This window comes from Pseudophryne corroboree, chromosome 1, assembly GCF_028390025.1.
Source record: "Pseudophryne corroboree isolate aPseCor3 chromosome 1, aPseCor3.hap2, whole genome shotgun sequence".
NCBI lineage: Eukaryota > Metazoa > Chordata > Amphibia > Anura > Myobatrachidae > Pseudophryne > Pseudophryne corroboree.
The window spans coordinates 150,779,289-150,794,740 of record NC_086444.1 but is presented as its reverse complement, the minus strand read 5'-3'; the positions used below and the strand labels follow the sequence as shown (position 1 = coordinate 150,794,740).

Here is a 15,452-nt window from a genome sequence, read left to right as displayed (position 1 = left end):
TTGGTAAACACCCCTTAAGGTGGATAAGGCGCTCACACGCTTATCAAAACAAGTGGCGGTACCGTCTATAGATAGGGCCGTCCTCAAGGACCAGCTGACAAGGCTGGAAAATATAATAAAAAGTATATACACACATACTGGTGTTATACTGCGGCCAGCGATCGCCTCAGCCTGGATGTGCAGAGCTAGGGTGGCTTGGTCGGATTCCCTGACTAAAAATATTGATACCCTTGACAGGGACAGTATTTTATTGACTATAGAGCATTTCTATATATGCGAGATGCACAGAGGGATATTTGCACTCTGGCATCATGAATAAACGCGATGTCCATAACTGCCAGAAGATGTTATGGACACGACAGTGGTCAGGTGATGCAGATTCCAAACGGCACAGTATGGCCGTATAAAGGAAGAGGACTTGTTTGGGGTCGGTCCATCGGACCTGGTGGTCACGGCAACTGCTGGAAAATCCACAGTTTTTTACCCTAAGTCACATCTCTGCAGAAAAAGACACCGTCTTTTCAGCCTCAGTCCTCTCGTCCCTATAAGATCATATCTGCCCAGGGATAGAGGAAAGGGAAGAAGACTGCAGCAGGCAGCCTATTCCCAGGAACAGAAGCGTTTCACCGCGTCTGACAAGTTCTCAGCATGGCGCTGAGACCGTACAGGACCCCTGGATCCTACAAGTAGTATCCCGGGGGTACAGATGGGAATGTCGAGACGTTTCCCCTTCGCAGGCTCCTGAAGTCTGCTTTACCAAGTCTCCCTCCGACAAGGAGGTAGTATGGGAAAAAATTCACAAGCTGTATTCCCAGCAGGTGACAATTAAATTACCCCTCCTACTACAGAAAAGGGGTATTATTCCACACTATATTGTGGTACTGAAGCCAGAAGGCTAGGTGAGACTTATTCTAAAAAAATTTTTTTGAACACTTACAAAGGTTCAAATTAAGATGAAGTCACTCAGAGCAGTGATAACGAACCAGGAAGAAGGGGACTATATAGTGTCCCGGGACATCAGGGATGCTTACCTCTATGTCCCAAATTTGCCCTTCTCACTAAGGGTACCTCAGGTTCGTGGTGCAGAACTGTCACTATCAGTTTCAGACGCTGCCGTTTGGATTGTCCACGGCACCCCGGGGTCTTTACCAAGGTAATGGCCGAATTGATGATTCTTCTTCGAAGAAAAGGCGTCTAAATTATCCCTTACTTGGACGATCTCCTGATAGGGGCATAGTCCAGGGAACAGTTGGAGGTCGGAGTAGCACTATCTCGGATACTGCTACAATCAGCACGGGTGGATTCTAAATATTCCAAAATCGCAGCTGATCCCGACGACACGTCTGCTGTGCCTAGGGATGATTCTGGACACAGTCCAGAAAAAGGTGTTTCTCCCGGAAGAGAAAGCCAGGGAGTTATCCGAGCAAGTCAGGAACCTCCTAAAAACAGTGCATCATTGCACAAGGGTCCTGGTAAAAATGGTGGCTTCCTACGAAGCAATTCCATTCGGCAGATTTCACGTAAGAACTTTTCAGTGGGATCTGCTGGACAAATGGTCCGGATCGCATCTTCAGATGCATCAGCGGATAACCCAATATCCAAGGACAAGGGTGTCTCTCCTGTGGTGGTTATAGAGTGCTCATCTTCTAGAGGGCCGCAGATTCGGCATTCAGGATTGGATGCTGGTAACCACGGAGCCCAGCCTGAGAGGCTGGGGAGCAGTCACACAAGGGAAAAATTTCCAGGGAGTGTGATCAAGTATGGAGACTTTTCTCCACATAAATATACTGGAGCTAAGGGTAAATTTATAATGCTCTAAGCTTAGCAAGACCTCTGCTTCAAGGTCAGCCGGTATTGATCCAGTGGGAAAAACATCACGGCAGTCGCCCACGTAAACAGACAGGGCGACACAAGAAGCAGGAGGGCAATGGCAGAAACTGCAAGGACTTTTCGCTGGGCGGAAAATCATGTGATAACACTGTCAGCAGTTTTTCATCCCGGGAATGGAAACTGGGAAGCAGACTTCCTCAGCACGACCTCCACCCGGGAGAGTGGAAACTTCATTGAGAAGTTTTTTCCACATGATTGTAAACCGTTGGGAAATACCAAAGGTGGACATGATGGCGTCCCGTCTGAACAAAAAACGGGACAGGTATTGCGCCAGGTCAAGAGACCCTCAGGCAATAGATGTGGACGTTCTGGTAACACCGTGGGTGTACCAGTCGGTGTATGTGTTCCCTCCTCTGCTTCTCATACCTAAGGTGCTGAGAATTATAAGACGTAGAGGAGTAAGAACTATACTCATGGCTCCGGATTGGCCAAGGAGGACTTGGTACCCGGAACTTCAAGAGATGCTTACAGAGGTCTTATGGCCTCTGCCGCTAAGAAGGGACTTGCTTCAGCAAGTACCATGTCTGTTCCAAGACTTACCGCAGCTGCGTTTGTCGGCATGGAGATGGAAAGCCGGATCCTAAGGGAAAAAAGGCATTCCGGAAGAGGTCATTCCTACCCTGGTCAAAGCCAGAAAGGAGGTGACCGCACAACATTATCACCACGTGTGGCGAAAATATGTTGCGTGGTGTGAGGCCAGGAAGGCCCCACAAAGAAATTTCAACTCGGTCGTTTCCTGCATTTCCTGCAAACAGGAGTGTCTATGGGCCTCAAATTGGGGTCCATTAAGGTTCAAATTCGGCCCTGTAAATTTTCTTCCAGAAAGAATTGGCTTCAGTTCCTGAAGTCCAGAAGTTTGTCAAGGGAGTATTGCATATACAAAACCCTTTTTTGTGCCTCCAGTGGCACTGTGGGATCTCAACGTAGTTCTGGGATTCCTCAAATCACATTGGTTTAAAACCAGTCAAATATGTGGATTTGAAGCATCTCACATAAAAAGTGACCATGCTCTTGGCCCTGGCCTGGACCAGGCGAGTGTCAAATTGGTGGTTTTTTCTCAAAAAAGCCCATATCTGTTTGTCCATTCGGACAGGGCAGAGCTGCGGACTCGTCCCCAGTTCTCTCCCTAAGGTGGTGTCAGTGTTTCACCTGAACCAGCTTATTGTGGTGCCTTGCACCTACTAGGGACTTGGAGGACTCCAAGTTGCTAGAAGTTGTCAGGGCCCTGAAAATATGTTCCAGGACAGCTGGAGTCAGAAAATCTGACTCGCTGTTTATACTGTATGCACCCAACAAGTTGGGTGCGCCTGCTTCTAAGCAGTCGATTGCTCGTTGGATTTGTAACACAATTCAACTTGCACATTCTGAGGCAGGCCTGCCACAGTCTAAATCGGTTAAGGCCCATTCCACAAGGAAGGTGGGCTCATCTTGGGCGGCTGCCCGAGAGGTCTCGGCATTACAACTCTGCCGAGCAGCTACGTGGTCAGGGGAGAACACGTTTGTAAATTTCTACAAATTTGATATCCTGGCAAAAGAGGACCTGGAGTTCTCTCATTCGGTGCTGCAGAGTCATCCGCACTCTCCCGCCCGTTTGGGAGCTTTGGTATAATCCCCATGGTCCTTTCAGGAACCCCAGCATCCACTAGGACGATAGAGAAAATAAGAATTTACTTACCGATAATTCTATTTCTCGGAGTCCGTAGTGGATGCTGGGCGCCCATCCCAAGTGCGGATTATCTGCAATACTTGTACATAGTTACAAAAATCGGGTTATTATTGTTGTGAGCCATCTTTTCAGAGGCTCCGCTGTTATCATACTGTTAACTGGGTTTAGATCACAAGTTGTACGGTGTGATTGGTGTGGCTGGTATGAGTCTTACCCGGGATTCAAAATTCCTCCCTTATTGTGTACGCTCGTCCGGGCACAGTACCTAACTGGCTTGGAGGAGGGTCATAGGGGGAGGAGCCAGTGCACACCACCTGATCCTAAAGCTTTACTTTTTTGTGCCCTGTCTCCTGCGGAGCCGCTATTCCCCATGGTCCTTTCAGGAACCCCAGCATCCACTACGGACTCCGAGAAATAGAATTATCGGTAAGTAAATTCTTATTTTATATATATATATATATATATATATATATATATATATATATATATATAGAAGACCTTTCCTCATAATTAAACCCACACATTGCCTTCAGCCCAGTCTAATGTTAAAAACAACTGTACTCTGTAACAAATCTCAATAGAATTCCTTTTCTCTAACGTCCTAGTGGATGCTGGGAACTCCGTAAGGACCATGGGGAATAGCGGGCTCCGAAAGAGGCTGGGCACTCTAGAAAGATTTATGACTACCTGGTGTGCACTGGCTCCTCCCACTATGACCCTCCTCCAAGCCTCAGTTAGATCTTGTGCCCGGCCGAGGTTGGATGCACACTAGGGGCTCTCCTGAGCCCTTAGAAAGAAAGTATAGATTTAGGTTTTTTATTTTCAGTGAGACCTGCTGGCAACAGGCTCACTGCAGCGAGGGACTAAGGGGAGAAGAAGCGAACTCGCCTGCTTGCAGCCGGATTGGGCTTCTTAGGCTACTGGACACCATTAGCTCCAGAGGGATCGACCGCAGGCCCAGTCCTTGGTGTTCGGTCCCGGAGCCGCGCCGCCGTCCCCCTTACAGAGCCAGAAGCAAGAAGAGGTCCGGAAAATCGGCGGCAGAAGACATCAGTCTTCACCAAGGTAGCGCACAGCACTGCAGCTGTGCGCCATTGCTCCTCATACACACTTCACACTCCGGTCACTGAGGGTGCAGGGCGCTGGGGGGGGGCGCCCTGAGAAGCAATAATAACACCTTGGCTGGCAAAAATACCACAATATATAGCCCCAGAGGCTATATATGTGGAAAATACCCCTGCCAGAATCCAGAAAAAAGCGGGAGAATAGTCCGCGGAAAAGGGGCGGAGCTATCTCCTGCAGCACACTGGCGCCATTTTTCCTTCACAGATCCGATGGAAGGAAGCTCCCTGGCTCTCCCCTGCAGTCTACACTACAGAACAGGGTTAAAACAGAGAGGGGGGGCACTAAATTTAGGCGCAGTATAAATTATATAAAAGCAGCTGTAGGGGACATAACTCAGTTAGTCCCTGCATTATATAGCGCTCTGGTGTGTGCTGGCATACTCTCACTCTGTCCCCCCAAAGGGCTTTTGTGGGTCCTGTCCTCATTGGAGCATTCCTTGTGTGTGTGCGGTGTGTCGGTACGGCTGTGTCGACATGTTTGATGAGGAGACTTATGTGGAGACGGAGCAGATGCCGATAAATGAGATGTCGCCCCTGTGGGCCGACACCAGAGTGGATGGATAGGTGGAAGGTATTAACCGACAGTGTCAACTCCTTACATAAAAGGCTGGATGACGTAACAGCTATGGGACAGCCGGCTTCTCAGCCTGCGCCTGCCCAGGCGTCTCAAAGGCCATCAACGCTCCCTCAGATGGCAGACACAGATGTCGACACGGAGTCTGACTCCAGTGTCGACGAGGTTGAGACATGTACACAATCCACTAGGAACATCCGTTACATGATCCCGGCAATATAAAATGTGTTACACATTTCTGACATTAACCCAAGTACCACTAAAAACAAAGGGTTTTATGTGTGGGGAGAAAAAGCAGGCAGTGTTTTGTTCCCCCATCAAATGAGTGAATGAAGTGTGAAAAAGCGTGGGTTTCCCCGATAAGAAACTGGTAATTTCTAACAAGTTACTTATGGCGTACCCTTTCCCGCCAGAGGATAAGTTACGCTGGGAGATATCCCCTAGGGTGGATAAGGCGTTCACACGTTTGTCAAGGTGGCACTGCCGTCTTAGGATACGGCCACTTTGAAGGTACCTGCTGATAAATAGCAGGAGGCTATCCTGAAGTCTGTATTTACACACTCAGGTACTAGACTGAGACCTGCAGTCTGCTGCAGCGTGGTCTGTACCCCTTTCAAACAGGGATACTATTTTGCGAAATAAGACGTCGTCTTATATATGAGGGATGCACAGAGGAATATTTTGCCGGCTGGCATCCTGAATTATTGCAATGTCCATTCTGTCAGGAGGGTATTGGAGACCCGACACTGGACAGGTGATGCTGACTTTAAAAGGCACATAGAGCCTTATAAGGGTGAGGAATTGGTTGGGGATGGTCTCTGGGACCTCGTATCCACAGCAACAGCTGGGATGAAAATATTTTACCTCAGGTTTCCTCACAGCCTAAGAAAAGCACTGTATTATCAGGTACAGTCCTTTCGGCTTCAAAAAAGCAGGCGGGTCAAACGAGGGAAGAGAAAAAAAGCTGCACCAGTCAGCCAGTTCCCAGAATCAAAATTCTTCCCCTGCTTCCTCTGAGTACACCGCATGACGCGGGGGCTCCACAGGCGTAGCCAGGTACGGTGGGGGGCCGCCTCAAAAATTTCAGCGATCAGTGGGCTCGCTCACAGGTGGATCCCTGGATCCTTCAAGTAATATCTCAGGGGTACAAGCTGGAAGTCGAGGCGTCTCCCCCCCGCCGTTTACTCAAATCTGTCTTGCCGACAACTCCCTCAGGCAGGGAGGCTGTGCTAGAGGCAATTCACAAGCTGTATTCCCAGCAGGTGATAGTCAAGGTGCCCCTACTTCAACAAGGACGGGGTTACTATTCCACACTGTTTGTGGTACCGAAACCAGCCGGTTCGGTGAGACCCATTTTAAAATGGAAATCCTTGAACACTTACATAACAAAGTTCAAGATGGAATCGCTCAGGGCGGTTATTGCAAGCCTGGACGAGGGGGATTACATGGTATCCCTGGACATCAAGGATGCTTACCTGCATGTCCCTATTTACCTTCCTCACCAGGAGTACCTCAGATTGTGGTACAGGATTGCCATTACCAATTCCAGACACTACCGTTTGGACTGTCCACGGCACCGAGGGTGTTTACCAAGGTAATGGCAGAAATAATGATACTCCTTCATAAAAAGGGAGTTTTTATTTATCCCATACTTGGACGATCTCCTTATAAGGGCAAGGTCCAGGGAGCAGTTACTGGTCGGAGTAGCACTATCTCAGGAGGTGCTACAACAGCATGGCTGGATTCTGAACATTCCTAAGTCACAGCTGGTTCCTTCCACTCGCTTACTGTTCCTGGGGATGATTTTGGACACAGAACAGAAAAAAGTATTTCTCCCGCAGGAGAAAGCCAAGGAGCTGTCATCTCTAGTCAGAGACCTCCTAAAACCAAAAAGGGTATCGGTGCATCGTTGCACACGAGTCCTGGAAAAAATGGTGGCTTCATACGAAGCAATTCCATTCGGCAGGTTCCATGCGAGGACTTTCCAGTGGGACCTCTTGGATAAGTGGTCGGGATCGCATCTTCAAATGCATCAAATGATAACCCTGTCTCCAAGGACCAGGGTGTCTCTACTGTGGTGGCTGCAGGGTGCTCATCTTCTAGAGGGCCGCAGTTTCGGCATACAGGACTGGGTCCTGGTGACCACGGATGCCAGCCTTCGAGGCTGGGGAGCAGTCACACAGGGAAAAAACTTACAGGGCCTATGGTCAAGTCAGGAGACTTCCCTACATATAAATTCTGGAACTGAGGGCCATTTACAAAGACCTAAGTCAGGCAAGACCCCTGCTTCAAAATCAGCCGGTACTGATACAGTCAGACAACCTCACGGCAGTCGCCCATGTGAACCGACAGGGCGGCACAAGAAGCAGGATGGCAATTGCAGAAGCCACAAGGATTCTCCGATGGGCGGAAAATCACGTACTAGCACTGTCAGCAGTGTTCATTCCGGGAGTGGACAACTGGGAAGCAGACTTCCTCAGCAGACACGACCTACACCCGGGAGAGTGGGGACTTCATCCAGAAGTCTTCCTGCTGTTGGTAAACCGTTGGGAAAGGCCACAGGTGGACATGATGGCGTCCCGCCTCAACAAAAAGCTAAAGAGATATTGCGCCAGGTCAAGGGACCCTCAGGCGATAGCTGTGGACGCTCTAGTGACACCGTGGGTGTACTAGTCGGTTTATGTGTTCCCTCCTCTGCCTCTCATACCAAAGGTACTGAGAATAATAAGATGGCGAGGAGTAAGAACGATACTCGTGGTTCCGGATTGGCCAAGAAGGGCTTGGTACCCGGAACTTCAGGAAATGATATCAGAGGACCCATGGCCTCTGCCGCTCAGACAGGACCTGCGTCAGCAGGGGCCCTGTCTGTTCCAAGACTTACCGCGGCTGCGTTTGACGGCATGACGATTGAACGCCGGATCCTGAAGGAAAAGGGTATTCCGGAAGAAGTCATTCCTACGCTTATTAAAGCCAGGAAAGATGTTACAGCAAAGCATTATCACCGCATATGGCGGAAATATGTTGCATGGTGCGAGGCCAAAAAGGCCCCAATAGAGGAATTTCAACTAGGTCGATTTCTGCATTTCCTGCAAGCAGGAGTGAATATGGGCCTAAAACTAGGCTCCATTAAAGTACAGATCTCGGCTCTGTCGATTTTCTTTCAAAAAGAACTAGCTTCAGTGCCTGAAGTTCAGACATTGTGAAAGGAGTGCTGCATATTCAGCCCCCGTTTGTGCCTCCTGTGGCACCTTGGGATCTCAACGTGATGTTGAGTTTCTTAAAATCACATTGGTTTGAGCCACTAAAAACCGTGGATCTGAAATATCTCACGTGGAAAGTGGTCATGTTATTGGCCTTGGCTTCAGCCAGGCGAGTGTCAGAATTGGCGGCTTTATCATGTAAAAGCCCTTATCTGATTTTCCATATGGATAGGGCAGAATTGAGGACTCGTCCCCAATTTCTCCCTAAGGTGGTGTCAGCGTTTCACCTGAACCAGCCTATTGTGGTGCCGGCGGCTACTAGTGAATTGGAGGACTCCAAGTTGCTAGACGTTGTCAGGGCCCTGAAAATATATGTTTCCAGGACAGCTGGAGTCAGAAAATCTGACTCGCTGTTTATCCTGTATGCACCCAACAAGCTGGGTGCTCCTGCTTCTAAGCAGTCTATTGCTCGCTGGATTTGTAGTACAATTCAGCTTGCACATTCTGTGGCAGGCCTACCACAGCCACAATCTGTAAATGCCCATTCCACAAGGAAGGTGGGCTCATCTTGGGCGGCTGCCCGAGGGGTCTCGGCTTTACAACTTTGCCGAGCAGCTACTTGGTCAGGGGCAAACACGTTTGCAAAATTCTACAAATTTGATACCCTGGCTGAGGAGGACCTGGAGTTCTCTCATTCGGTGCTATAGAGTCATCCGCACTCTCCCGCCCGTTTGGGAGCTTTGGTATAATCCCCATGGTCCTTACGGAGTTCCCAGCATCCACTAGGACGTTAGAGAAAATAAGAATTTACTCACCGGTAATTCTATTTCTCGTAGTCCGTAGTGGATGCTGGGCGCCCATCCCAAGTGCGGATTGTCTGCAATACTTGTAACTAGTTATTGTTAACTAAAGGGTTATTGTTGAGCCATCTGTTGAGAGGCTCAGTTGTTTTCATACTGTCAAACTGGATATAGTATCACGAGTTGTACGGTGTGATTGGTGTGGCTGGTAAGAGTCTTACCCGGGATTCTAAATCCTTCCTTATTATGTCAGCTCGTCCGGGCACAGTGTCCTAACTGAGGCTTGGAGGAGGGTCATAGTGGGAGGAGCCAGTGCACACCAGGTAGTCATAAATCTTTCTAGAGTGCCCAGCCTCCTTCGGAGCCCGCTATTCCCCATGGTCCTTACGGAGTTCCCAGCATCCACTACGGACTACGAGAAATAGAATTACCGGTGAGTAAATTCTTATTTTTTTCCCTATAAGATGAGAGAGAGTTAAATTAAAGTTTGGTTCGTCTAGAAAGTCATTTTTAGCCAATATCCATCTGTCCCAAGAACATGGCGGTTATAGGCTTGGGACCTGTATTTAGTCAGGTGAGTAGCAGGTCTTGATATCAAGTGACTTGGACTGTTTAATATTACCATTATTATGTGATATGCCCTGTGACGTGAGTACTGCAGGACCCACTGAGAGCATTATATAAGTGTGTGTGAGTTTATGGGAATATCAATTGAAGTCTGAACTGCCGTCTTGTCGGAAAGACAGACGTTTCTGCCTTTTTTTTAGGTCTGAAACTGTTCCGACCTATTCAGTTGGGCTGCCGTTTTTCCGACAAGTCTGCAATTCCGACTTGTCTGAAAACATGTGGATTGGCTGAATAGCCATGGATCCACGTGTTTTGTGGGATTCCGCCGCCAAATCCGACAGATATTAGTCCTGTTTCCGACAATGACAATCAGACTTTAAAAATAATTCGGATTGGCATTATCGGGAATGGCCAAATCCTGTCTGAATACTGCATTGTCGGATCCTTTCCGTCGGAAAGGATCCGACAAGTATTGAATATACCCCTATGTATATAGATGCACACCAGCAGTAGGGACACTGTACAGTCCCAGTATGTGTGAAGGTTTAGGTTGTGACTGTATTATCCAGCAGCTTGTCATGTTATTGCTGACACTTGTTGCTGGGTTCTGTCTCTTGCAGGTGCACGGACTGTACCGGACAACAGGGGCCAGCTTTGAGAAGGCCCAGCAAGAGTTTGCTACAGGCGTGATGTCTAACAAAACCGTGCAGACTGCTGCAGCCAATGCAGCCACCACAGCTGCAAGCAGCGCCGCCCAGAATGCTTTCAAGGGTAACCAGATGTAAGGGAGCCAGGCTGCAGGCAACTGTTACCACGGTCATCTCTCTTCAGTCATGCTCTGTTCCTCCAGCAATGTTTGCAACACCCCACAAAAGACTTGAAATTGCACTTGTCATGTGTATTTGTCCAATCCAGCCCATTCAATGCCAGTGGGCACTGGAATGTCCCATTCTGCAGAAGGCTCCCAAAGGCACGCATTGGGTTTATTGGTTGTGCATGGTGAAAACCAATAATGCTGTTACTAGATCCCCTATACACTCCCCCCTCCCCATCAGGTCGGCTCCTCTCGCCTCCTTTTCTTAAGAGCAGAATGCTCTGACTCAAATATTGTCTCTAGAAGTCTGGTGGGTAACTTTTGTGTGACTATGAAGTGATTAGATTGGAATTGTGTTGGGTTCTCATTTCAGAAAGTATTTTGCTCCTGCTTTGCGCTAAAGGGCACATTTCCTTTCCATTGTATGTACTTTATTGTTAGTACCATATTTTAAGTATAGAACGTTAGTTTCTAGAAGTGCGTTCCCTGTGAGAGAAGCTGGTGAACTATCCACACATACATACTGTAAGTGACTGCTGCATCTGGTTCCTATTATTTAGTGGCTAAAGCCCTAGAGATACTTTATAGCCGATTGGTTTCTTAGAAGCACCACATGGAAGCTACAAGACTGTTACCCATCAGCGGTAATACTACTGGGTTATGTCTCCTAGATGGTTACGTGTATCTAGGACCATCTATGCTTGGTGTGGGTATTCCCCTTGCTGTTACAGATTTGCTGGTCACTACAGTCCGTAGTGTTAAGAAGGGAAGCTGTGTCAGTGTTCATGCTTAATCTCTCCATAACCTCCTTGTGTTGTTTGTGTGTGTTTGTGAGGTCTCTGGTATTTCATGCAGTGCATTGTTACCTTACTTTGTTTTTTTTTTTTTTTATTATTTGCGGTTTTTGTTTTTTTTATAGTAAGCCTATTATAGGTACATAACTGACTGTATGCTTTGAAGAGGTCTTTTACAGACGGTCTGTACCGCTGATATTGTCTCTGCAAGTTGAAGTATTCCTGAAAGCACGAGACCATGTTAGAAGAGTCTTCAATGTAAAGTTGCCCGTGTCTTATACTTAGGTCACACATGGCTTCTCGTTATTATGAACGACAGTGTTTTCAGTCACTGCGTAGCTGTAGCCCCTTAAATAGAAGACTTGTATCCCGCAGCTTCTGAAGCTAAATCCGCACACTTTGGCATCAGACAGGCAATCCTTCATTTAGCTGCCAGTTGTTGTGGTTTCGCTTTGTTTTTTTCTTTGGTTCTTCCATATCTAAAACCTGTGATTATAAATTATAATTGGCTGTCATAGTGTAGGTATCATTTTATTTTCTGTTTTAAGGAATGATTGACAGCTTTGCCTAGTGAGCCCCACCTCTCCAGCCTTGTGCATTGTGGGGAGACTAGTACTGCCAGAAAACAAAATGGTGGAATGAAAAATTAAGAAATGTATAGGAATTCCCTTTTTTTTTTTTTATATAATTTATTATTATTATTATTTTTGCTTTTAGTGAAACATGGTGATGCCTTTTTTTGTCACCAATGAACCCTATTTATATTTTTACTGTGAGAAATCCAGTCACTAGTACATAAAACAGCTCACCCGGGTCAAACCTAATTGGCGGCATCAAAGTATTTAATACAGTAGCTCTATAGCTAGCTTAGCATTGCAAATGGGTTTTTTTTTAAATCTTTTTACTGAAATGTTGGATACATAATTTTAACAGGCCATGAAAAAAAGCTGGTGATAAGTATTTTGCATTTCATAGGTATTTTTTCTTTTTTTCTTTGTGCAAATGTATTTAAGCCCAGTATGCACGGAAATTAAGGGAATTATTATAGAAGGATTGATTTACAAATAGAATGTTTTGGTTCTATATGCGGAACATCTGTCGTCTGTAGAGCTGTACTGCCAGAGGAGGCCACTTTCACATCCCATCTGTGGCAGGGGTAACAGTCTTCTATCGGGGGACTACCATGAGGAGATGTAAGCCATGAAATGTTGAGATTTTCAATCTGCCACAGAGAATTATAAGATTGTCCTTGGTCACTGCACATGGTCAAACAACTATGCAACCTATGCATAACAATACAGGATTGACTTCTACGTCACTAGTGCTGGTGCAGCCGCGTGTTCATTCCCAGCTAACCACTTGGATTTGTCCCCAAACTTGAAATCTGTTTTGTTTTTTTCTCTCTTAGAACTGGCATAATTCATCCATAGAAATCCTTTAATGTTGGTGGAGTACGGCAGGTATATCACTAGGACACGAAGTGAAGAACAATACTGTGTAGTTTACAAATATTGCTCAATGTTAGTTTATCTAGAAGCAAATGTAGCAACTTGATACCACCAGTTGTGCAGTTTCTTTTTATCTCTTGTGTATGTTTTAATTTATTTAATTTCTACCAACTTTACAGCATTGTACCGGATCCACAATACTGTACCTGCACATGGCCAATAAAACGGTATAAGGATAAGCGGTGCTAATAAAACTGTTCTCACCCAAATGTAGATGTCCGTGTGAGAAAATAAGCTTCTTTCCTTCTCGGAGTGCAGATGCCCCACAGCTCAATAATGTATTGCTGATCAGTGAGGCCTCACGTATGATATGTCTCTTCATTCCAATTGCTTAACATATAAATACACATTGAAGAAAGCGGCTGTATTGGGATTCATCCCAGAGACCAGAAGCGCATGTGGTACTTGCGCTTTTCTATTTTATAACGAATCACATGACTCATTCCAAGGAATTCCATGATGGAACACGGAGAAACTGGGTACATACTCCTGCATGTGAGCATCTCCCATACAACTTGTTCTTTATATGCCATATTTTGTTATACAATGATTCGGTTACCCACTACTTGTAAGACAATTCAAGACACTAACCAAAGTATGGGCAAATGATGATTCTTCATGGACTGGATAAGTTAGGAGTGGTTAAGATGATGATCCTTCCCCAAATTTTGTACCACTTCCAGGCCATCCCCTCCGCCACAAACTTTTAAATCTAATCTAAACTTAATGATTTGGATTTTCCTGGCTGTATATAGCTGTGGGTTCCAGAAACGCCTAAATACCTACTTAAGCAGCCCTATTCCTGACTTATGTTGGATAACTTTAGTCTGTAGGCCAGATGACCTTTAAGGTACATTGATATTAGTGTGTATATGTACATATACATATATATCTAATAAATCAGAGGCTCCGCACTCCTCATAATAAGGCATGGGGATCTAGAAGTGGCGAAAGCAGTGGATCAGTCCCTTTTGATTTATCTATTTATTTATTTTTATGTTTTGAGGATCACATCTTCTCATGAACCCAGTGTTAGCTCATTAATCCAACTTGTGTCCGGTTCTTTCCTGTCTGATAGGCTTGGTGACTGACTCATTTTTAAAAACCAGTGTGCGGTGAGCTTTAAGTCTTAAGTGTGATACCAATTACCATGTTTATAATTCTGAGGGTGGAATAGGTCTTGCAGAAGAAAAGGGGTCCCTGGGGCTTCTGTAATAGCCTGAACTAAATCCCCATTAGTTATTATGGTGAGTGCAGAACCTATGTGATTTGTATACCACATGCACCCCAGATCTAGGAATGGCGAGTGCTGTGGATCAATGACTATGCCTTTTACATAAATACACACATACACTGTTGTGCACTAAACGGTTTTGCATGGTGTACATGTTGTGTAGCTGACTGTACCTCATGTGAGGTAAAAAAATTTAATGGGTTATTGTTTTCCATTGCTTTGACTGTGACAAAAATATTGTTTGATAAATTTTGGTTTTTAGGCCTAAGAATCGTGGTCCTGTCATCAGCTTTTGCTGGGGAGGTTTGGTAGCTCGTTAAGCTGTATCAACAATGTTCAACTAAATTTCAGTCTCTGCCACACACACACACGACAAAAGCAAACTAACTGCAGAGAGACATGAACACCCAAACCTCACCTAACATTGCAGTGTCCATTGTCCAATTGCAGGTTTAGAAGGACATTTTGGTCTTATGCACTAACTGTTTTAATTCTGTATGCATTAAAATGGACCGGTCATTTACATACAGTGGAGGTAGCCATCTTGTCGCCTGAACTACTACTGTTAAAATGTCAGCTTATCAGTTTGCAGGAGGCGGTGACCTACGTGAGGCATCTCCTCTTGTTCCCCAGTGACGTCACTAGTCCCTGGTGAAGTGGCAGGCTGGCCCAGTTCGGTGCACACAGTGGCCGCCTGCACGATGTGTAGTGACACGTCCGCTGTAACTCTATCGACTGTAAACACTGGAATGCTGCACTCTCCAATCTCTCTGCATTGTAAAGCTTGGAGTTTTATTTATCTGAAGGATGTTTGTATATTTTGTAAATTACTAATAATACTCTCCCATCACAGGTAAATGAGAGAAATCATTGTCCTGTACAAATGTACTCTTTCCCACTCTGTGTTGCATGTCTGAGTAGTTCAGATGTTTTGTATATTTATTGTATTAACACAGAGTGTCATAGAATAAAATTCATATTTACGGAGGTGTTATTCTGTGTTCACAATGAAAATCTAGTCTTGTAGGGACCAAGAGGGAGATTTATCAAAGCTTGGAGAGACATAAAATACCAACCAGCTCCTAACTGCCAATTTTCAAACACAACCTGTAAAATGAGTTAAAAGCTGACTGGTTAGTACTTTATCTCTCTCCACTTTCTCTCTCCAAGAGTTGATGAATGTCTCCCCTCTCCCACCAAGTGTTTGTAATTGCTTTGATGTTTGCTCGACCTCTGTTGATCCTGAAACTTCCCTGAATTAATTTACAGAGCAGTATTGAG

General features: G+C 45.9%; 1 protein-coding gene across 1 annotated transcript in view; it reads left to right on the top strand.

Annotated features, from left to right (window-relative positions):
• Nucleotides 1-15,158, top strand: part of SCAMP1 (secretory carrier membrane protein 1) — an 85,070-nt gene extending 69,912 nt beyond the window's left edge. Inside the window, exon 9 of the mRNA XM_063963634.1 lies at nt 10,442-15,158. Within this exon, the coding sequence (XP_063819704.1) occupies nt 10,442-10,606 (165 nt within the window). The 3' untranslated portion in view covers nt 10,607-15,158. The remainder of the gene's footprint in view (nt 1-10,441) is intronic.
• Nucleotides 15,159-15,452: the final 294 nt, after the last annotated feature.